Source organism: Mobula birostris, chromosome 17, assembly GCF_030028105.1.
Source record: "Mobula birostris isolate sMobBir1 chromosome 17, sMobBir1.hap1, whole genome shotgun sequence".
NCBI lineage: Eukaryota > Metazoa > Chordata > Chondrichthyes > Myliobatiformes > Myliobatidae > Mobula > Mobula birostris.
Window position 1 is genome coordinate 6,244,980 of NC_092386.1, and position 22,740 is coordinate 6,267,719.

General features: G+C 42.6%; 1 protein-coding gene across 1 annotated transcript in view; it reads right to left on the reverse strand.

The window, feature by feature from the left end:
- Positions 1 to 22,740, reverse strand: part of adgrv1 (adhesion G protein-coupled receptor V1) — a 525,473-nt gene that overhangs the window by 319,569 nt on the left and 183,164 nt on the right. Inside the window, exons 39-44 of the mRNA XM_072281026.1 lie at positions 22,625 to 22,703; positions 17,635 to 17,773; positions 13,750 to 13,891; positions 12,212 to 12,474; positions 4,994 to 5,169; positions 955 to 1,079 (exon numbers count right to left, since the gene is read on the reverse strand). Coding sequence (XP_072137127.1) covers positions 955 to 1,079; positions 4,994 to 5,169; positions 12,212 to 12,474; positions 13,750 to 13,891; positions 17,635 to 17,773; positions 22,625 to 22,703 — 924 coding nt within the window. The remainder of the gene's footprint in view (positions 1 to 954; positions 1,080 to 4,993; positions 5,170 to 12,211; positions 12,475 to 13,749; positions 13,892 to 17,634; positions 17,774 to 22,624; positions 22,704 to 22,740) is intronic.

Sequence of the window (22,740 nt, forward strand, 5' to 3'; positions counted from 1 at the left end):
CATAGACTAGATGGACTGAAGGGCCTGCTTCTGTGCTGTACTTTTCTATGACTCCACGACTCTAATATTTAAACACAAGTAACTCTGCAGATGCTGAAAATTTTGAGTAACATACACAAAATGCTCGAGGAACACAGCAAGTCAGTCAGCATCTAAGGAGGGAAATGTACATGCGACGTTTCTGAGCTTTTCTTGAGCTGCCAGCTTTGTCAAGGATGTCACGACCATACGTTGTTAGTTTTCTCCCAGAGTTCACAAAAGCAGAATGGTGAGGTAGTGTTCGGGGGCCCGTGGACAGTTCAGGAATCTGATGCTGAAGGGGAAGATGCTGCTCCTGAAAGAGGGCAGCAACTCAGTACGGCAGTTAGAGTAAGTCTATTACAGTGCCAGCAACACAGGTTCACTTCCCACCGTTGCCTATAGGAGTCTATATGTTCTCCTCATGACCAGATGTGTTTCCTTCGCATGCTCCAGATTTCTCCCAATTCCCAAAGACGCACGGGTTAGCAGATTAATTAGTCACATGGGTGTTATTGGGCAGCACAGGCTCACTGAGCCAGAAGGGCCCCTTACAGTGCTGTATCTCGAAATAAATATTTAAAAATGAGATAGTGCAAAAGACAAATAATGAAACAGTGTTCATGAGTTTATGGAATTTAAAGCTCCTTCCTTCAATAAATAATTTTACACTCTGAATTGAAGTCTCTAATATTACAAGGATATGACTGGATTATATTACGTATATATTTTCTGTTCAACTCCTTGCCCTGAGATTGTAAGACTTAGGACTGCTCTTGAGTAACTCTCACAAAATGCTGGAGGAACTCGGCAGGCGAGGCAGCATCTAAGGAGGGGAATAAACAGTTGACATTTTGGGCCAAAACCCTTCATCAGGATTATGCTGAACCTTTTGCGACAGGTTTTCTACACATTATTTCTAAAAATGCAACTCACTTATTCCAAATGCTGTCCCAGATTGTGTCTCCCAGTCCACAGTCACTCTATTCTCTAAACCATTACTTCGAGAAATATTAAAATACAAGGTTCTATTGCCTTCTTCCAGGGTCAGAGAGCGAGTCCTAAATAAAATAACAGGGAGCATTAAGACGTTCCTGATATCAGAATGTAAAACAATTCTAGTGCTAATCCATTCACAAACAAGAGAAAATCTGCAGATGCTGGAAATCCTAACAACATACACAAAATGCTGGAAACAGTGCAAATCCATATTGTGTTTAGAATTACTCTCATGGACCAAAATGGGTGCCTCATGCGAACGTTAGCTGCTGGGGGAATCACAATTAGACTCAGTCACCTGGAATTACATCAACCAGAGTTTCCGCTTCAGAGCAGAAGTAGTAGTGGGGGAGTCTAGGACACAGTCTCAGAATAGAAGGATGTCCCATTAGAACAGAGAACAGGAATGTTCTTAGCTATTAACCTCCACTTTAAATATACCCAATGACTTGGCCTCTACACCTTCTGTGGAAATGAATTCCACAGATTCACCACCCTCTGGCTAAAGAAATTCCTCCTCATCTCTGGTCTAAATGGATGTCCCTCTATCCTGAGGTTGTGCCCTCTGGTCCTAGACTCATGCACTATAGGAAACATCTTCCCCACCTCCACTCTATCTATTCAATAGGTTTCAATGAGTTTCCCTCTCATACTTCTAAACACCAGTGTGTTCAGTCCCAGAGCTCCTCATATATTACCCCTTAGATTCCCAGCATCATTCCCATGAACCTCCTCACGACCTTCTCCAATGCCGGCACATTTTTCTTAGATACAGTGCCTATAAAAAGCACTTGCCCCCTCACCCCATCTTGTACTCATCTCCTGACTTCTGCTTATCAGTAACACTTCTGCAGAGTTGCTTGGTGTGATCTTTTGTCTTCATGGTGTAGTTTTTGCCAGGATACTGACTCACCAGCAGTTGGACTTTCCAGATACAGTTGTATTTTTACTACAATCAATTAAAACACCTTGACTGCACATGGTGATCTGCATTTAACTAATGATATAACTTCCAAAATTAACTGGCTGTACCAGTGATGATTTGGTGTGTCATATTAAAGGAGGTGAATACTTATGCAATTACTTTTTTGTGTTTTATATTGGTGATTAATTTCCATCACTTTGTAGAGATCAGTTGTTCATTTTGACACGAAAGATCAGTGTAAAAAAAAGCCAAATTAAATTCACTGTGATTCAATGTTGTAAAACAATAAACATGAAAACTTCTGGGGGGGGGGAATACTTTTTATTGGCACTGTAATGGGCAAAAGCAATTCACAATAGTCCAATGTCTTATAAAGCCTCAGCATTACATCCTTGCTTTTATATTTCAGTCCTCCTGAAATGAATGTTAACGCTGCATCTGACTTCCTTACCACCAACTCAACCTCAAGTTTACCTTTAGGGAATTCTGCACAAGGACTCCTAAGTCTCATTGCACCTCAGATCTTTGAGTTTTCTCCCTGTTTAGAAAATAGTCTACACCTTTATTTCTGCTACCGAAGTGCATGTCAATACAATTTCCTGCACTATATTCCACCTGCTACTTCTTTGCTCATTCTCCCAATCTGTCTACATCCTTCTATAGACTCCCACCTTTCTCAACACTATCTGCCCCTCCATCTTATCTTTGTATCATCTGCAAACTTGGCCACAAAGCCACCAATTCCGTCACCCGAATCATTGACATATAATGCAAAAAGAAGCGGTTCCAATGCCGAAACCTGTGGAACACCACTAGTCACCGGCAGCCAACCAGAAAAGGCTCCCTTTGTTCCTACTCTTTGCCTCCTCCCAGTCAGCCAATGCTCTATCCATGATAGTATCCTTCCTGTAACACCATGGGCTCATATCTTGTTAAGCAGGCTGTTGTGCAGCACCTTGTCAAAGGCCTTCTGAAGTTCCAAATAGCCAACAGTCACTGACTCCCCTTTGTCCATCTTGCCTGTTTTTTCCTCAAAGAATTCCAATAGATTTGTCAGGCAATATTTTCGCTTGAGGAAACCACGCTGACTATGGCCTATTTTATCGTATGCCGCCAAGTACCCAGAAAGCACATCCTTAACAATCGACTCCACTATCTCTCCAACCACTGAAATCAGACTAACTGACCTATAGTTTCCTTTCTTCTGCCTCCTTCCCTCCTTAATGAGTGGAGCGACATTTGCAAGTTTCCAGTCCTCCAGAACCATTCCAGAATCTCTCGCCTTTATCTACGCCTCTCATAAACTTATAAACCTTAACAGATCTCCGCTCAGCCTCTGCCGTTCCAAAGAAAACAACTTAGGTTTGTCCAACCTCTTAATGTAGCACATGCCCTCCATCCAGGCAACCTTTTCTGCCCCCTTCAACATTCTTCCTACAATAGGGTGATCAGAACTATATGCAATACTCCAAGATGTGGCCTAGCTAGAGGTTTATAAGTAATACACACAAAATGTTCTGCGGGCCAGGCAGCATCTATGGAAATAACAAACAGTCTCACATTTTGGGTTGAGACCCTTCATCTGGATTTTGTAAGGCTGCAGTATAACTTCCTGACTTTTGAGCTCAATACAAAAATCAGGAAGTTAAATTGCAGCCTAATAAGTAGGAAAATGGCATACTTGTCATTATTGTTCAAAGCAAGCATGCCATATGTCTTCATAACCATTCTATCAACCTGTGTAGCCATTTTCTGGGAGCTCTGAACTTGATATCAAGATCCCTCTGCTCATCAATACTTTTAAGGATCTTGCCCATAATAGTGTAGTGTTTCTTTGCATTTGACCTACCAAGCTGCACACTTCACACTTGGTTGCGTTAAACTCCATGTGTCATTTCACCACCCATATCTGCCACTGATAGATATCCTATTTTATTAGTTGCCTGTATTCTATACAATCCACAACACCAGCAATCTTCATTTCGCCTGAAAATTACTAATGCACTCATCTACACTTACATCAGGGAAATTTATATATATATCACAAACAAATAAAAAATTACACCATTGCAGAATTTAGGAAATATTCATTTTAAAATAAACATCAGTACTGTGGTCCTTTGAATTGTAATTTAATTTTACTGCTGTAATGTGCAGAAAGTTGGCAGTGAAAATATCAATAATTTCAGTTATGCAGATGACACTGTGTTAATTGCAAGTACAGAGGAAGAGCTACAAAACTTAACTGATGTAGTTATTGAACAAAGTGCAAAAATGGGTCTATCTATCACTTGCAAAAAGACAGAATGTATGGTGATATCCAAAAAGAAGGAGAATCCTATCTGCAGGCTGAGAATAAACGGGGAAGACATAAAACAATTACAGAACTTCTGCTACTTAGGAAGCTGGGTGACATCAGATGGCAGGTGCAACTTGAACATTAAAAGAAGAATAGGGATGGTAAAAGACACCTTTACGAGAATGAAGAGTATACTGACCAATACTAAACTAGGCACGACAACCCACCTCAGATGACTGAAATGTTACGTTTATCCAGTTATGTTATATGGCTCAGAAAGTTGGACAAAATCTAGTAACATGAGGAAACGAATTGTAGCAGCAGGGATATGGTTTTTGAGGAGGATGCAAAGAATATCATGAACGAAACAAATATCTAATGAGGATGTCGTGAACAGAGCAAACACAAAAAGAGAAATAATGTATGAGATCATGAAAAGGCAACGTAACTTCATTGGACATGTGATTAGGAAAGAGGAGTTAGAATGCACAGTAACTATGGGAAAGATTGGAGGGAAGAAAGCAAGAGGAAAACAAAGACAAATGATAATAGAGACAGCAGCCAGAGAACTGGAAATGAATGCTAATGAATTGATCCACTTGACCCAAAACAGGAGTGTGTGGACCATGGCAGTCAAAGCTCAAACTGGGCACGGCACCTGATGATGATGATGACGATGATGAATGTGCAGAATGATCCCAAAAATATCCTTAACTTCCAATGCAAGTAGCTCTGTATTAGATTTATCTGACCTGTTTCCTAGAGGGAAGATGCTAAAAAGTCCAAGTGGTGCCTGATTCTGAAGGACTGTGATGTGTATCTCTGTCCTGTCACCCAGTCTTGTCCCTCCTGCAGGGTCGAACAGAGTAACCAAGAATTCTTCATCCATCTCTGACTCTTCATCCAAAATAGCAGAAATATGCAGAATCTGAGGAAACAAATTAACGATAAGTAACGTCCTCCAGGTGCTCCAGGTTCCAAGGATATACAGGTTAGTAGGTCAAACACAGTGCAAGAAGTACTTCATGTTGTAACACTATATTCTGTGCTCTGTTCTATGGCTTGATCTGTCTAGATAAAGCATGCGAGCAGATTAGGCCATGCAGCCCATCGAGTCTGCTTCACCATTCCATCATGGCTGATTTACTATCCCTCTCAACCCCATTATCCTGCCTTCTCCCCGTAACCTTTGATACATTGACTAATCAAGAAACTATCCACCTCAGCTTTAAATAAACTCCTCCTCATCTCTGTTCTAAATCGATGCCCCTTTATTCTGAGGTTGTACCATCTGGTCCCAGATTCACGCACTCTTGGAAATATCCTCTTCTCATCCACTCTATCTAGGCCTTTCAATATTTGATAGGTTTCAATGAGATACCCGTGTATTCTTCTAAACTCCAGCCTCGAGCCATCCACACGCCTCGTACAGTAACCCTTTCATTTCCCAGAATCATTCTCGTTGACCTTCTCTGGACCCTCTCCAATACCAGCACATCATTTCTCAGATAAGGGGTATTCACAGTGCTCTAGGTGGCACACAACCAAACTTGTCACTGCATTGTTGACAATAATAAACCAAAAGACACATTACTAACAAACCAAGGCACCAGACAGTGCCAAAGGCATCAGAGTATAGCAACTCATTGCAATCTGCTCTCTGCAGATAACTAGTTATACTTATTATAATCATTGTGTTCTTTAGCACAGCGGTTCACTTAATGCTTTTTCAGTACCAGTGATCAGGGTTCAATTCTCACTGCTCTCTGTAAGGAGTTTGTACGTTCTCCCCGTGACCAGTCAGGCTTCCTCCAGTTGCTCTGTTCTTCCCACATTCCAAAGACATACAGACTGATAGGTTGGGAGGTCGAATGGGTGTAACTGGGCAGTCGGGGCTCATTGGACCAGAAGGGCCGGTTACCGCAGTGTATCTCCAAAGCTTAGTGGCTGGGTGGAGATACGTCTCTACCAAAGGAAGTGTAAGGTGCTCCTTCCTTCCACCAACTGCAGCTCACTGTTGGGCAAGGTCATGTGAAGCCATGGGAGCAGGTCATATGAGCAGCCGGTGCATATCACAAGTCCTGGTTATGCGACCACTGACGCCAGGCAGACATTCTCTGAAGGGTAATGCAAGGGGGATGGGATCCAGAGCAATAGAGCAGTGAAAGAAGTGCATGGAGTAAAGCCAGATCTAACATATAGAGAGGCTTTGAGGAAAGAGAAGCAGAATAAAGGGTGTAAAGGTAGGAAGGTAGAAGGGCTAAAGTGTGTGTATTTCAATGCAAGAAGCATCAGGAACAAAGGTGATGAACTGAGAGCTTGGATACATACATTGAATCATGATGTAGTGGCCATTACAGAGACTTGGCTGGCAGCAGAGCAGGAATGGATTCTCAATATTCCTGGATTTCAGTGCTTTAAAAGGGATAGAGAGGGCGGAAAAAGGGGAGGAGGGGTGGCATTACTGGTCAGGAATACTATTACAGCTACAGAAAGGGTGGCTAATGTAGCAGGATCCTCTTTTGAGTCAGTATGGGTGGAAGTCAGGAACAGGAAGGAAGCAGTTACTCTACTGGGGGTATTCTATAGGCCCCCTGGTAGCAGCAGAGATGCAGAGGAGCTGATTGGGAGGCAGATTTTGGAAAGGTGCAAAAATAACAGGATTGTTATCATGGGTGACTTTAATTTCCCTAATATTGATTGGCACCTGATTAGTTCCAAGGGTTTAGATGGGGCAGAGTTTTGTTAAGTGTGTCCAGGATGGATTCCTGTCACAGTGTGTGGACAGGCCGACTAGGGGGAATGCCATACTAGAACTAGTACTAGGTACAGTGGGTGAGCATCTGGGGGACAGTGACCACCGCTCCCTGGCCTTCAACATTATCATGGAAAAGAACAGAATCAGTGAGGACAGGAAAATTTTTAAATGGGGAAGGGCAAATTAAGAGGCTATAAGGCTAGAACTTGCGGGTGTGAATTGGGATGATGTCTTTGCAGGGAAATGTACTATGGACAAGTGGTCGATGTTTAGAGATTGCTTGCAGGATGTTAGGGATAAATTTGTCCCAGTGAGTAAGATAAAGAATGGTAGGGTGAAGGAACCGTGGGTGACAAGTGAGGTGGAAAATCTAGTCAGGTAGAAGAAGGCAGCATACATGAGGTTTAGGAAGCAAGGATCAGATGGATCTATTGAGGAATATAGGGTAGCAAGAAAGGAGCTTCAGAAGGGGCTGAAAAGAGCAAGAAGGGGTCATGAGAAGGCCTTGGCGAGTAGGGTAAAGGAAAATCCCAAGGCATTCTTCAATTATGTGAAGAGCAAAAGGATGACAGGAGTGAAGGTAGGAGAGGTAGATAGGGTAGTTAAGAAAGCTTATGGGGTGTTAGCTTTCATAAGTCGAGGGATAGAGTCTAAGAGTCGCAAGGTAATGATGCAGCTCTATAAAACACTGGTTAGGCCACACTTGGAGTACTGTGTCCAGTTCTGGATGCCTCACTATAGGAAGGATGTGGAAGCATTGGAAGGGGTACAGAGGAGATTTACCAGGATGCTGCCTGGTTTAGAGAGTATGCATTATGATCAGAGATTAAGGGAGCCAGGGCTTTACTCTTTGGAGAGAAGGAGGATGAGAGGAGACGTGATAGAGATATACAAGATATTAAGAGGAATAACTAGAGTGGACAGCCAGCGCCTCTTCCCCAGGGCATCACTGCTCAATACATGGGGACATGGCTTTAAGGTAAGGGGGGTGGTTCAAGGGGGATATTAGAGGAAGGTTTTTTACTCAGGGAGTGGTTGGTGCGTGGAATACACTGCCTGAGTCTGTGGTGGAGGCAGATACACTACTGAAATTTAAGAGACTACTATATGAGACAGCTATATGGAGGAATTTAAGGTGGGGGGTAATACGAGAGGCAGGGTTTGAGGGTCGGCACAACAATGTGGGCGGAAGGGCCTGCACTGTGCTGTACTATTCTCTGTATGGATATTGAAAATGGATGGGATTACCTCTCTTGTAAAGACACTGCCCAGAAGAAGGCAAGGGCAAATCACTTCTGTAGAAAACTTTGCCAAGAACGATAATGGTCATGGAAAGACCATGATCATCCATGTCATACAACACGGCAGGTAATGATGATGATCTCCAAATGTATACATAAAAAATTAATTCTATGACATACAGATGGCCTTACACTTTATTGTTTGCCTATATTGGACCTTCTCAGTAACTGTAACACTTTATTCTGAATTCAGTTATTGCTTTACCTTGTTATACCTCAGTGCTCTGCTGTGATGAAATGATCGTGTGATTGGCGTGCAAAACAAAGACTTTTCACTGTACCACAGTACGTGTGACAATCACAAACTAATTTACCAAACTGGACAGAGTATCTTAGCATATACAAATACACAACTAGGCCACTAGGTAGAGCACTGAAGTGAGATTAATTAGGAAGGCACAAATACGAGAAAATCTATGGACCTGGAAATCCAAAGCAACAGACGCAAAATGCTGGAGGAGCTCAGCAGGTCTTGGTCTTGACCCGAAGCGTCGACTGTACTCTTTTCCCTAGATGCTGCCTGGCCTGCTGAGTTCCTCCAACATTTTGTGTGTGGTGCTTTTAATTAAGAAGCCAACTTTTGAACTTGAAGCAAAAGACAGGCAACTATAGGTCAGTTAGCTTAACCTCTGTGGTCGGGAAAATGCTTGTATCTGTCATTAAGGAAGAAATAGCAAAACATTTAGAAAAGAGCGGTTCCTTTAGACAGACGCAGCATAGATTCAGAAAGGGCAGGTCCTGTTTTGACAAACTTACTGCAGTTCCTTGAGGACATAATGAGTGCAGTGGATAGAGGGGAACAGGTGGATGTCGTATACTTGGATTTCCAGAAGGCGTCCAATAAGGTGCCACACAAGAGACTTATAAATGAGATGCGGGTGCATGGAGTCAGAGGAAGTGTATTGGCATGGATAGTGGATTGTTAACCAATAGCAGGCAGAGAATTAGTATAAATGGGTGTTTGTCCAGTTGGTAGTCAGTGGCGAGTGGGGTGCCGCAGGGGTCGGTGATGTGCCCGCAGATGATTTGGAAGAGGGGACTGAGTGTAGCGTAGCAAAATTTGCTGATGACACTAAACTGAGTAGAAAAGCAAATTGTACACAGGATGTGGAGAGTCTGCAGAGGGATATAGATAGGTTAAGTGAGTGGGCCAAGGTCTGGCAGATGGAATACAATGTTGGTAAATGCGAGATCATCCACTTTGGAAGGAATATTAATCTAATAATCTAATCTAATAATAGAAGAGCAGATTATTATTTAAATGGTGAAAGATTGCAGCATGCTGTTGTGCAGAGGGACTTGGGAGTGCTTGTTCATGAATCACAAAAAGTTGGCTTGCAGGTACAACAGGTTATTAAGGAGGCAGACGGAATGTTAGTCTTCATTGCTAGAGGGATTGAATTCAAGAGCAGGGAGGTCATGCTGCAACTATACAGGGTACTGGTGAGGCCGCACCTGGAGTACTGTGTGCAGTTCTAGTCTCCATACTTGAGGAAGGATATACTGGCTTTGGAGGCAGTGCAGAGGAGGTTCACCAGGTTGATTCCAGAGATGAAGAGGTTAACCTATGAGGAGAGATTGAGTCGCCTGGGACTATACTCTCTGGAGTTCAGAAGAATGAGAGGGGATCTCATAGAAACATACAAAATTTTGAAAGGGAAAGATAAGATAGAAGTTGGAAAGTTGTTTCCATTGGTAGGTGAGACTAGAACCAGGGGACATTGCCTCAAGATTCAGGGGAGAAGATTTAGGATGGATATGAGGAGAAACTGTTCTTCCCAGAGAGTGGTGAATCTGTGGAATTCTCTGCCCAGGGAAGCAGTTGAGGCTTCTTCACTAAATACAAACGTATATTTAAGAAACAGTTAGATAGGTTTTTACATAGTAGGGGAATTAAGGGTTTTGGGGAAAAGGCAGGTAGATGGAGCTGAGTTTACGGACAGATCAGCCATGATCTTATTGAATGGTGAGGCAGGCTCGATGGGCCAGATGGCCTACTCCTGCTCCTATTTCTTATGTTCTTATGTTCACACTGCATCCAAACCAAAACAATATATCCTAATATTAACCCTTAGACAGGCACATGAATGAAGGAAAATGGAGTGCTATGAGCAAGAGAAGGGTTAAATTGACCTTAGAGTCATAGAGTCATAGAAGACTACAACACAGAAACAGGTCCTCCGGCCAATCTAGTCTGCACCAAACTACTAATCTTCCAAGTCCCATCGACCTGCATCTGGGTAACAGCCCTCCATAGCTCCTCCAATCCTTGTACATATACAAATTTCTCTTAAACAATGAAATTGAACACAAATCCAGCACTCCCACTGGCAGCTCATTCCATACTCTCGCCACCCTGTGAATGAAGAAGTTCCCCCTTATGTTCTCCTTAAACATTTCACCTTTCAACCTTAACCATGACTTCTAGTTCTGGTCTCACCCAACCTCTGTGGAAAAAGCCTGCTTGCATTTACCCTATCTACACCCCTCATAATTTTGTGTACCTCTATCAAGCCACCCCTCATTCTCCTACGCTCAACATTTCCCTAAGATTCGTAAGTGAGGTAGCAGAGAATGATTTGAAACATTACATTGCTTGGACAGAAAACTGCAGGTCAGTCTGGATTTGATGTCAGACAGACATAATAGAAATAGGTGAACAGAAGGTAATAATTAAAGTGATTAACAGGCACATCCAACACTTTTCATATCAGAAAGTACCTTAATAAGTATTTCTTCTCCATAATCATTGTTTCTGGAAACATACAAAATATGAGCACTTATACCATATATCTGACTGCTTCAGCCATTTAGTGAGAGCATGTACTGATGTATTTTAATCTACCATTAACCTTTCACCTCCTTGCTTATCAGTTATCTATTTTAACATACGTTAGCAATTTTTGGGGTTAGCATATATCACAAATAACATCAGCAACTGACTTCAGCCACCTGCCTTCAGATCTGAATATGAACTGTGGATTAAATCTAGAATGCAGCTCTGAACAATGGGTTCCTGAGAACGGTGAACCAGAGTTAATTGGAAGAGTTAATTATTTGGGTGTCTGTCGTGTGGGTACGAAGAGGGAGGTGGGATGGCGGTGTGCAGTCCAAAGGAAGCGTTGCAGGTATGGAATTGCCCTGATCTTTAGCATATAAAATGTCGTGTAGTGCTGGGTCAAACAGACCTTCTTCTTCTGAAAGGATCTCTATATGATCCCTGCTGCCGAATAAAGAGGCTACTTCAGTTCTAACAGTACTTCTCTCCGGTGACTTTGTTCATGAGACAACATTCATAAAAACATTAAAATATTCAAAAACAGTTTACAGCACTTCTGGAGGGTCAACGGGAAGAAAAGTTTCAATTTCAAACTATTATTAGTTTCGGTTATTTATTTAGAGATATAGCGTGGATGGACTCTTCGGGCACTTCCATCCGCACTGCCCAGCAACCCACCCATCTATCCCTAACTCAATCACAGGACCATTTACAATGACCAATTAACCTTCTAATTCGTACATCTTTGGACTATCGGAGGAAACCAGAGCAGTGGGAGAAACCCAGACATTCCCTAGGGAGGACGTACAGAGACTCCTTACAGAGGATGCCAGGAATAAACTCTGAACTCTGATTCCCTGCCCTGTAATAGCATCACAGTAACCGCTATACTACCTCAGTGTAGCAGTTAGCATAATGCTATTATGGGGCTAGCGAATCAGGTTCAAGTTTGTTTCTTTAACCTGTTCAGCATTACTTAGGAATACAAGCATTTACGTTGTGTGTAGAACATTACCCAGAAGTGTTCGTTTTCTATTTCCCCTCTAGTCCTTCCACGAATTATCTCAAAGATACAGCTATAATTCTATTGTTTTGGCCAAAGATAGTTTAAATACTTTTAAGAGTAATTTACCTTCTTTCTTATACCATCTTCCAATACAATAAGACCTTGTGTAGGCATTAAGTCCAGCCAAGGATCAGATCCATTCACACTTGTGACAGCGTACTGAACAGAGACGGTCCCAAATGTCCCCTCTGGTGGCTCTCGTATAATGTGCAGTTCAGCAACACTCTCTGATACACCTAGGGCTGTTGGCTCCTTAAGGAAAAAGTGCTCAGTGTTGTTAAACAACAGAATCCCATGCCCATCATCATTGGCAGAGATGATCACAGTGGCTGCAATAACAAGAGCATACGGTAAACAGAAATGCCAATAGATAAGAAATCTCCCTCTAATGTTTGTCATAATCTTCAAGATAACTCAGAATATGCACATGTTGTATCAAATCATGTTTTATAATCCTATATTAGAGTGTAGTATATGATCCTATAAATAATAAAGGCATCCATTAGTCTTGCGAGACCATGGATCTGTGCCCTGGAATTCTTCACTCTCCAGGGCGCAGGCCTGGGCAAGGTTGCATGGAAGACCAGCAGTTGCCCATGCTGCAAGTCTCCCCTCTCCACGACACCAGTGTTGTCCAAGGGAAGGGCATACAGCTTGGCACCAGTGTCGTCGCAGAGCACTGTGTGATTAAGTGCCTCGCTCAAGGACACAACATGTTGCCTCGGCTGGGGTTCAAACTCATGACCTTCGGGTCGCTAGTCCAATGCCTTTACCACTTGGTCATGTGCCCACACGATCCTATAACATGGTATGATATAATGAAATATAACCCTATATTTCATTAGGAGTTTGAGGAGATTTAGTATGTCACCAAAGACTCCAGCAAATGTCTACAGATTTACTGCGGAGAGCATTCTAATTGATTGCATCTCCGTCTGATTTGGAGGGACACTGCACAGGATCAGAAAAAGCTACGGAAAGTTGTAAGCCCAACTGGTTCCAACGTGGGCACTCACCTCCCCAGTATCGAGGACACCTTCAAAAGGAGATGCCTCAAGATGCCTCATTAAGAACCCCCATCACCCAGGACATGCCCCCTCCTCATTACTACCATCAGGGAGGAGGTACAGGAAGCTGAAGACACATGCTCAGCATTTCAGGAAGAGCTTCTTCCCCTCACTCATCAGTTTTCTGAATGGACAATGAACCCATGAACACTACCTCAGTATTTTTGTTTTGATCTCTCTTTGCAGTACTTACTTACTGTAATGTTTTATATATAATATCTTATTGTGAGTTGTAGTTTTTTTTAATTATTACATATTTCGATGTACTGTTGCTGAGAAACAAATTTAATGACATATGCCAGTGATATTAAACCTGATTCTGATTCATACACACAATCTTTATTACTTTCCCCTCATCTAAGTGGTCAAGTTGCTTTCTTATTTGCAGTTCATGTAAACTATTCCATTTACTCATTCATCGGCAAAGCAAGTTATAATGCTAACACACCCATTTAAAGAGTAAAGCATTCTTGGACCATCCTACAAAGAAAGTCCAGAGTCCCGAGTTACTTTTGAAACAAATATTCATGAAGTTACCTGTGGTCCTTTCTCCGAGTTCTAATCCTAAAGAGGGATTAGTGAGAATCATCAGGAAGTCCTCATCCCCTTCCGGAGTATCGTCATCATAGATTGCAACCTCTACGCTTTGGTATCTTTCGCCATCACCAAAATAAATTATCTGCAAAATCAAACAAAATGATGTACCTACACACAAATTGGAAATCACTTATATTTTCCAATAATAATGATAATGATATCAATGTGTGACTGACATTTACCAACCATCACTCAATGCCCATCACTGGTTAGCTTTAAGGCAGCTGTAGTGAGCCCACGCCTGAGACACAAGAGATTCTGCAGATGCTGGAAATCCAGAGCAACACACACAAAATGCTGGAGGAACTTAGGTCAGGTAGCATCTATGGAGAGGAATAAACTATTGGTGTTTCGGGTCAAAACCCTTCATCAGGGCTAGGAAGGAAGAAGGAAAGCGACAGAATCAAGGGTGGGGGAGGGGAAGTATGACTAGCTAGAAGGTGATAGATGAAGCCAAGCAGGCGGGAAAGGTAAGGGGTTGGAGAAGAAGGAATCTGATAGGACGGAGAGTGGACCATGGGAGAAATGGAAGGAGAGTCACCGGGGGAAGTGATTGGCAGGGGAGAAGAGATAAGATGCCAGAGTGGGGAATAGAAGAAGAGGGAAGGGGGAGGTAATTACCAGAAGGAATCTGGTGAATTTCCCTTCCTTTCCACTCCTGAAGCAGGGTCTTGACCCGAAACATTGGATGGTTATTCATGGACAAAGATGCTGCCTGACCTACTGAGTTCCTCCAGCATTTTGTGTGTGTTGCTTTCAGTGTTAAATTACATTGCTTAAGACCAATTGGACTGTTGCCACTCATGTGGCCCTCTGGAGTGGTACACGACTGTAATAATTGAGGGGCTTCCTCACCCAACATGCCCACCTCCCTGTCCATGAGCAGAAGAAACCTACAGTCATTTAAAGCTCGGCACACAGTCAAGGAACAATGCTGCATCTCAGAGTCTGGAAGGTATGTGATTTGAATCCACTGGTGGAACCATTTTCATAAACACAAGACTGTGTGGGCAACATTTTAATACCTTTGCTGTCCTTGTCCTTGTCTTCCCAGTGGTTTCATGTATTATCAGAATAGACTTGGTAAGGAAATCCAATGCACTGCTTTTGTGGCCAGCAAGAGTATGTGGTTGAGGATATGAATTCGAGTAAACTAAGATTAAGCATTTGAGTCATTATTATGCAAATTTATGAGAACAGAGATTAATCCATTGAATGAAAGATTTTTTAAATATAAACTAATGCAAATTAATATTGATCCAATTCTAGAGCAACATTATGGGCAAAGAAAAACAAGCTTAGTCAGCATTCAAATTAGAATGTGTACAGTTTCGGTTACCTACCTACAGGACAGATGTAAATAAGATTGAAACGGTACAGAAAAAAATTACAAGGATGTTACCGGGACAGGAGGGCCTGAGTTATGAGTTTAGGTGAGAACTTTATTCCCTAGAACATGAAAGATTGAGAGGAGATTTGACAGAGGTATACAAAACTATAAGGGGTATAGATAGGGTAAATGTAAACCTGCTTTTTTCACTGAGGTTGGGAGAGACTACAATGAGAGGTCATAGGTTAAGGGTGAAAGGTTAAATGCTTAAGGAGAACGTGAGGGGAAACTTCCTCACTCAGAGGGCGATGAGGGTGTGGAATGAGCTGCCAGCAGAAGTGGTGCATGCGAGCTTGATTTCAACATTTAAGAGAAGTTTGGATATGTACATGGATGGGAGGGCTATGGAGGGTGTGTAGGTCGATGGGACGAGGCAATTTCAATGTTTCATCACTGACTAGATGGTCTGAAGGGCCTGTTTCTGTATTGTAGTTTTCTATAACTCTACGACCGGCTAAAAGCTTTTATCTGAGCTTCCTGAACAGAGCAACAAAATTAATATTTAAATACAAGAGATTCTGCACATGCTGGAAATCCAGAGCAACGTACACAAAGTGGTGAAGGAGCTCGGAAGGACAGAGAACATCTAGGCAGAAAAGTTAAGAGTCAACATTTAGGGCCAAGACCCTTCATCAGGGAAATGGTGGGACATAGATTAATGGGATACAAATTATCTAAATTTTCAATTTAAACCTGTATTTCATTTGTTCGTTATGTGCCGTGTTGTGTGCCATCATGGTCCTTGGCAAATTTTTCTATCGAAATGGTTTGCCATTGCTTTCTTCTGGGCAGAGTCTTTACAAGATTGGTGACCCCAACCATTATCAATACTCTTTAGAGATTGTTTTGGTGTCAGTGGTCCCATAACCAGGACTTGTGATATGCACCGGCTGCTCATATGACCATCCCCCACCTGCCCCCACGGCTTCACGTGACCCTAACAGGGATGCTGAGCAGGTGCTACACCTCGCCCACGAGTGACCTGCAGACTAGTGGAGGGAAGCAGCGCCTTACACCTCATTTGGTAGGGACCACCACACAAAAAAAACTGTACTTAGCCATATCAAGTACAGAAATTTACAATCCAGCATTTTAACTTCTGAACTTACATTTGTCTTAATATGATCCTTATGCACAGACACTCCTGTGCCGAATGTCACTTTATGGACAAACAATCTATCTTATGTACTTATATTTATTGTGTTCTGTATCTCATTGTGTTTTTAATGCTATATCAGCCAAGAGTAACAATTATTCCGTTCTCTTTTACACTTGTGTACTGGAAATGACATTAAACAATCTTCAATCTTGAAAAGTAGCTGTTAGTTTCGATAATTTGGACAACATTCCTGTTTTCCAAACAGGAAAATTGTAGATTGTGGATGCAAGAAAACCCAGGCAATGCTTCTCTCCCGCTTTGTCTCCTCCTCCCTTCGCCTACACTTGCGCAGGTGCTTCCCCAAATTCATTCAAGTTCGGCTTAGTGTCATTCACGTAATAATCCCAAATGAAGCAACGTTCACAGTATGTAAACTCATGCACATAACACATAAAGTAATATTATCACAAATAAATTAACAAATAACAAGGTGCATAGATGATACAAGTTAAAAAGTAAACAGTACAACGCTACTGGTGCTTCAGACATAATGAAGCTCCAGCCCCTTGGTATGAACATTGAATTCTCCAGCTTCCGGTAATTCCCTCCCCCTCCCTTCCCCTATCCCTATGTCACTCTGCCCCCTCCCCCAGCTGCCTATCACCTCCCTCATGGTTCCGCCTCCTTCTACTACCCATTGTGTTTTCCCCTATTCTTTCTTCACCTTTCCTGCCTATCACCTCCCTGCTTCCCCTCCCCCGCCCCTTTATCTTTCCCCTTACTGGTTTTTCACCCTGAACCTACCAGCCTTCTCCTTCCCACCCTCCCCCCACCTTCTTTATAGGGCCTCTGCCCCCTCCCTCTTCAGTCCTGACGAAGAGTTCCAGCGCGAAACGTTGACTGATCGTTTCCACGGATGCTGCCCGACCTGCTGAGTTCCTCCAGCGTGTTGTAGGTGTTGCTTTGACCCCAGCACCTGCAGAGTATTTTGTGTTCAGACATGATGAGACCTGGGTGGTGGCAGGAGTTCAGTAGTCTTACAGCCTGAAGGAAGAAACTGTTTCCCATCCTAACAGCTCTTGTCCTAATGCCGCGATACCTCCTGCCTGATGATAGGGGATTGTTGGATGGATGGGAGGGAACATTGACAGCTAACGGCCCTCTGTATGCAGCACTCCAGATAAATATCTCTAATGGGTGGAAGAGACCCTAATTATCCTCTCAGACGAACTGGCATATGTCCGCAAGTATAGAACAGAGGCAAATACTCTAAATTATGGAAAGTTAATCATTCATATCCAACATTTTGTAAGTTTATTTTAAAATTACAACTCACCTTCGGTTGCACATTGAAGTCCAATCCAAGTTGTGCTTTTAAACTCTGAGGATGGCAAAGCACTGAAACATTCCCATATGTGCCCCTATCTCGATATATCACCAGGATGAGAGTTTCCATGGTTTCATTCACTTTCAAACTTTAAAAAAAGCACAGCAAAAACTTATCTGTTAAGGTAAAAATTGTTCCAACAATACAGTTCTAGAGAGACAGTGCTTGAATGGCAACTAAACCTTGGAAACTTAACTACGCGAACGCAGTTATAACATTTCTTATTGGAAATATTATTAAGTTTTGTCTTAACATTGACATGTTCCAGCATATTCGCCTATCCATAAAGGAGGAGGAGAAGATGGCGGCGCGACGGCAGCACCCTTGGCCTCTCTGGTGATGAATATCTGTAATCTGCCAAGTAGGGGACCGTGCACAATTCTGATTTGATGGAGATGGACATGAGAGTACGGAGGAACATCTGGAAAACTTCTGAAATGCCCGCTTCACTGCCGCTGCTACTGTGTGGTAACCGGAATCTCTGGAGCAGAAGGCCCCGAAATCCTCGGCTTTGCTTGTTTCAGCGGCCGGGGAGAGGTCGAAGGCGCTCGGCAGAGGATGGCGCTCGGGAGGCTGTATCGGAGGGACTGGTCGGAGGCTCGAAGTTTTCGGACGGATGGACTCAGTGTCGGCTGTGGTCGGCTGCTTCCAAGGCATCGGCAAGTTGACGGTGCCTGGAGGTTTATGGCAGGGAGTTTCTCCCTTTTGCCGCCTGCTATCGGGGACTCGGGAGTCAAGCAACTCGGGGACTTTTGAGACTTTTTTTTTACCGTGCCCATGGTTTGTTCTTCATCAAATTATGGTGTTGCTTTGCACTGCTGTAACTATATGTTATAATTATGTGGTTCTATCAGTGTTAGTCTTTGGTTTGTCCTGTTTTCTGTGATATCACTCCAGAGAAACATTGTATCATTTCTTAATGCATGTATGCATTTCTAAATGACAATAAAAGAGGATTGAGTGTTGTCATAATCTACTCTATGCTGTCTTCACACTCATCAAGGTCACTCTTATTGGTGAACACTGAAACAACACATTCATTAAGGACCTCCACTACCTCCTCCAACTCCAGCCACATTTCCTCGTTCATCCCTGATCAGCCCTATCCTCAGTCTATTCGTCCTCTAGTTCTTCACATACATGTAGAATGCCTTGAAGTTTTCCTTAACACCACTCACCAAGTCCTCCCCACGTTCCCTTCTAGCTCTCCCTTCTAAAGCTCCTTCCTGGCTACGTTGCAATTCTCTAGATCTTGTCCGATCCTTGCTTCCTAAACCTGAAGTAAACTTCCTTCTTCATCTTGACAAGATGTTCCACTTCTCTTGCCAACCACAGTTCCTTCACTCCACCATCCTTTCCCTGCCTCAATGAGATGACCGATCCAAAACCCCATGCAAGAGCTCTCTGAACAACTTATTATGGAGACTGGAATCTAAAATGTAAATAGGAGCGTGGAATGTAATTCGCCCTCCCCACACCATTTTGTAAATTGATAGGATTACTCTAAATCAGGCCAATTCATAAAGATGAACACTACCATACATGGAATAGTACTGGCTGAATTCTTTAGTCTGTGGATACATAGGGACTAACACATTTAGTGAAAGGTGATTGAAGTGAATGGAATTGCTACACGTCACTACTTATTCATATCAGGGGTTCAGAAATTTTTATATGCCATGGAGCCCAACCATTAGCTGAGGGGCTCCTGGACCCCAGTTTGGGAACACCTGATTCATTGGAATGAATTTTACAATTTTAACCACCCAGCTTTCGCTAATTTAATTCCACAAACGCAAATGGGTTCAGGGAGGATTCTGGGCAAATATATTGATAAGTCAACTAGAGGAGAGGCCATACTGGATCTGGTACTAGTCAATAAACCAGGTCAGGTACCAGATCACATAGCGGGCGAACATTTCAGAGACAGTGACCACAATGCCCTGACCCTTAGAGTATTCTAATACTCCTGTTCTATCTATGATTGTTACAGTTTATCAGTTAGTGCTTCTGGTAAAATGGAACGCACTCGGACACAGTGGCTTCACTCAGGCCAACCAAAGGAGTTATTGTCTTTTTAGACATTTTGTCTACAATCACAAGACCCAGCTGGACATTAAGCACTTAAAGTACTGCAGTTTCACCCCATCAGTGAGTTGCTCATTGGTACAGAAACTGAAGGAGCTGGACTTGGTGTGAATGCTGAAGCGAAGTATTCACTAAGTACCACTGCCACCTCCTTTGACTCCATGCACACGTTTCCACTATCGGGCTGATTGGTCCTATTCTCACACGGCTCACCCATTTGTTCTTCACATACTTGTAGAATCCCTTGGGTTTTCCTTAATCCTGCTCACCAAGGTCTTCTCATGGCCCCTTCTAGCTCTACTAATTTCATTCTTAATCTCCTTCCTGGCAGCCTTGTAATTTTCTAGAGCTCTAAAAGTACTTAGTTTCTTGAACCTTTCATAAGCTTCTCTTTTCTTCTTAACTAGACTTTCTACATCCTCTTCTACCACGGTTCTTTTACCCTACCATCCCCTCCCTGCCTCAATGAAACATACCTATGCAGAACACCATGCAAATAGTCCCTGAACATCTGCCACATTTCTGCCATGCATCTCCCTGAGAACATCTGCTCCCAACTTATGTTGCCAATACTGATTTGGACTACAGTATTAATGGAATTGTGGCTAAATTTGTCAATGCAACGAAGATAGGTGGAGGAGCGGGTAGTGTTGATGAAACAGAGAGCCTGCAGAGAGACTTAGATAGTTTAGGGGAATGGGCAAAGAAGTGGCAAATGAAATACAGTGTTAGAAAGTGTATGGTCATGCACTTTGATGGAAGAAATAAATGGGCAGACTATTATTTAGATGGGGAGAGAATTCAAAATCCAGAGATGCAAAGGGACTTGGAGTCCTTGTGCAAGATACCCTAAAGGTTAACCTCCAGGTTGAATCATTAGTGAAGAAGGCAAATGCAATGTTGGCATTCATTTCGAGAGGTATAGAACATCAGAATCAGAATCAGGTTTATTATCACCGGCATGTGACGTGAAATTTGTTAACTTAGCAGCAGCAGTTCAATGCAATACATAATCTAGCAGAGAGAGAAAAAGATAATAATAAATAAAATAAAACATAATAAATAAACAAGTAAATCAATTACGTATATTGAATAGATTATTTAAAAATGTGCAAAAACAGAAATACTGTATAATAAAAAAAAGTGAGGTAGTGTCCAAAGATTCACTGTCCATTTAGGAATCGGATGGCAGAGGGGAAGAAGCTGTTCCTGAATCACTGAGTGTGTGTCTTCAGGCTTCTGTATCTCCTACCTGATGGTAACAGTGAGAAAAGGGCATGTCCTGGGTCCTGGGTGCTGGAGAATATAAGAGCAGGGATGTGATGTTGAGGCTCTATAAGGCACTCTATAAGGCACTATAAGGCACTTGGAGTATTGTATGCAGTTTTGGGCTCCTTATTTTAGAAAGGATATACAGACATTGGAGAGGGCTCAGAGAAGATTCACAAGAATGATTCCAGGAATGAAAGGGTTACCATATGAGGAACGTCTGGCAGCTCTTGGGCTGTATTCCCTGGAATTCAGGAGAACAAGGGGGGATCTCATAGAAACATTCTGAATGTTAAGAGGCCTGAACAGATTGGATATGGCAAAGTTATTTCCCATGGTAGGGGATTCTAGGACAAGAAAGCATGACTTCAGGATTGAAGGACGTCCATTTAGAACTGAGAGGCGGAGAAATTACTTTAGTCAGAGGGTGGTAAATCTATGGAACTTGTTGCCACGAGCTGCTGTGGAGGCCAAGTCACTGGGTGTATTTAAGTCAGAGTTAGATATGTTCTTGATTAGCCAGGGCATCAAAGGGTATGGGGTGAAAGCAGGGGAGTGGGGATGACTGGAAGAATTGGATCAGCCCATGATTGAATGGCGGAGCAGACTCAATGGGCCGAGTGGCCTACTTCTGCTCCTATATCTTATGGTCACTTCAAGAAACCTTTTCAATGTCAAACATAAGAAAGATGCATTTGCTGAGACACCTGTTCCATTATCCAACATATTACATAAATAGAAACTTCATACGAAACAAATGAAATCAACTATGAAATTCACTTAGAAATTATAAGTTAAACAAATACATATTAAGGAATGCAACAACATCCAAAAGTAAAAGTAACTTAAATATAAAAGACACTAAAGCTACCGGGCTCAAGGAGAGATTCTATCCCACTGTTAATAACTATTGAATGTAATAGGACAAGATGAGAATGGTGGGGTGGAGATACATCTCTACCAAAGAGGGTGTATGGTGCCCCTTCCGTCCGCTAGCCTACAGGTCACCCTTGGACAAGGTATAGCTCCTTCTTGGCCCTTCCTTCCCCACCCCCGCAATCAGGTCACATGAAGCCATGGGAGCAGGTGGTGGATGGTCGTATGAGCAGCTGGTGCATATCACGTCCTGATTATGCAACCACTGATGTCAGGCAGACATCTCTGAAGAGTACTGATAATAGCTGGCATCACCCGCCTTATAAAGACACTACCCAGAAGAAGGCAATGACAAACCACTTCTGTAGAAAGATTTGCCAGGAACAATCGTGGTCCTGGAAAGACCGCGATTGGCCACGTCATACAACACGGGATATAACAAATGAATGAAAAGATGAACTCTGGACTGCAAAACCTACCAGGCTATGGATTTGTACCTTGATCTCTATCTGCATTGCATTTTCTCTTTCACTGTAACAATTTATTCTGCATTCTGTTGTTGTCTCCCCTTGTATTATCTCAATGCATTGTTGCAAGGAAATGATCTGTATAGATAGTGTGCACAACAAAGCTTTTCACTGTACCTCGGTAAATGTGACAATAAGAAATCAATTTGCCTAATTTGTTGAAAAGTTTGCACACTTACTTAATGTGTTGCCATTCAATAATTCCCTTCACACCATCATTTGCATTAATAGTTATCTCAGAAACCTGTCCTGCCGCATCTGGAAATTAAAACCACAGCTTTAAAACCAAAAACAA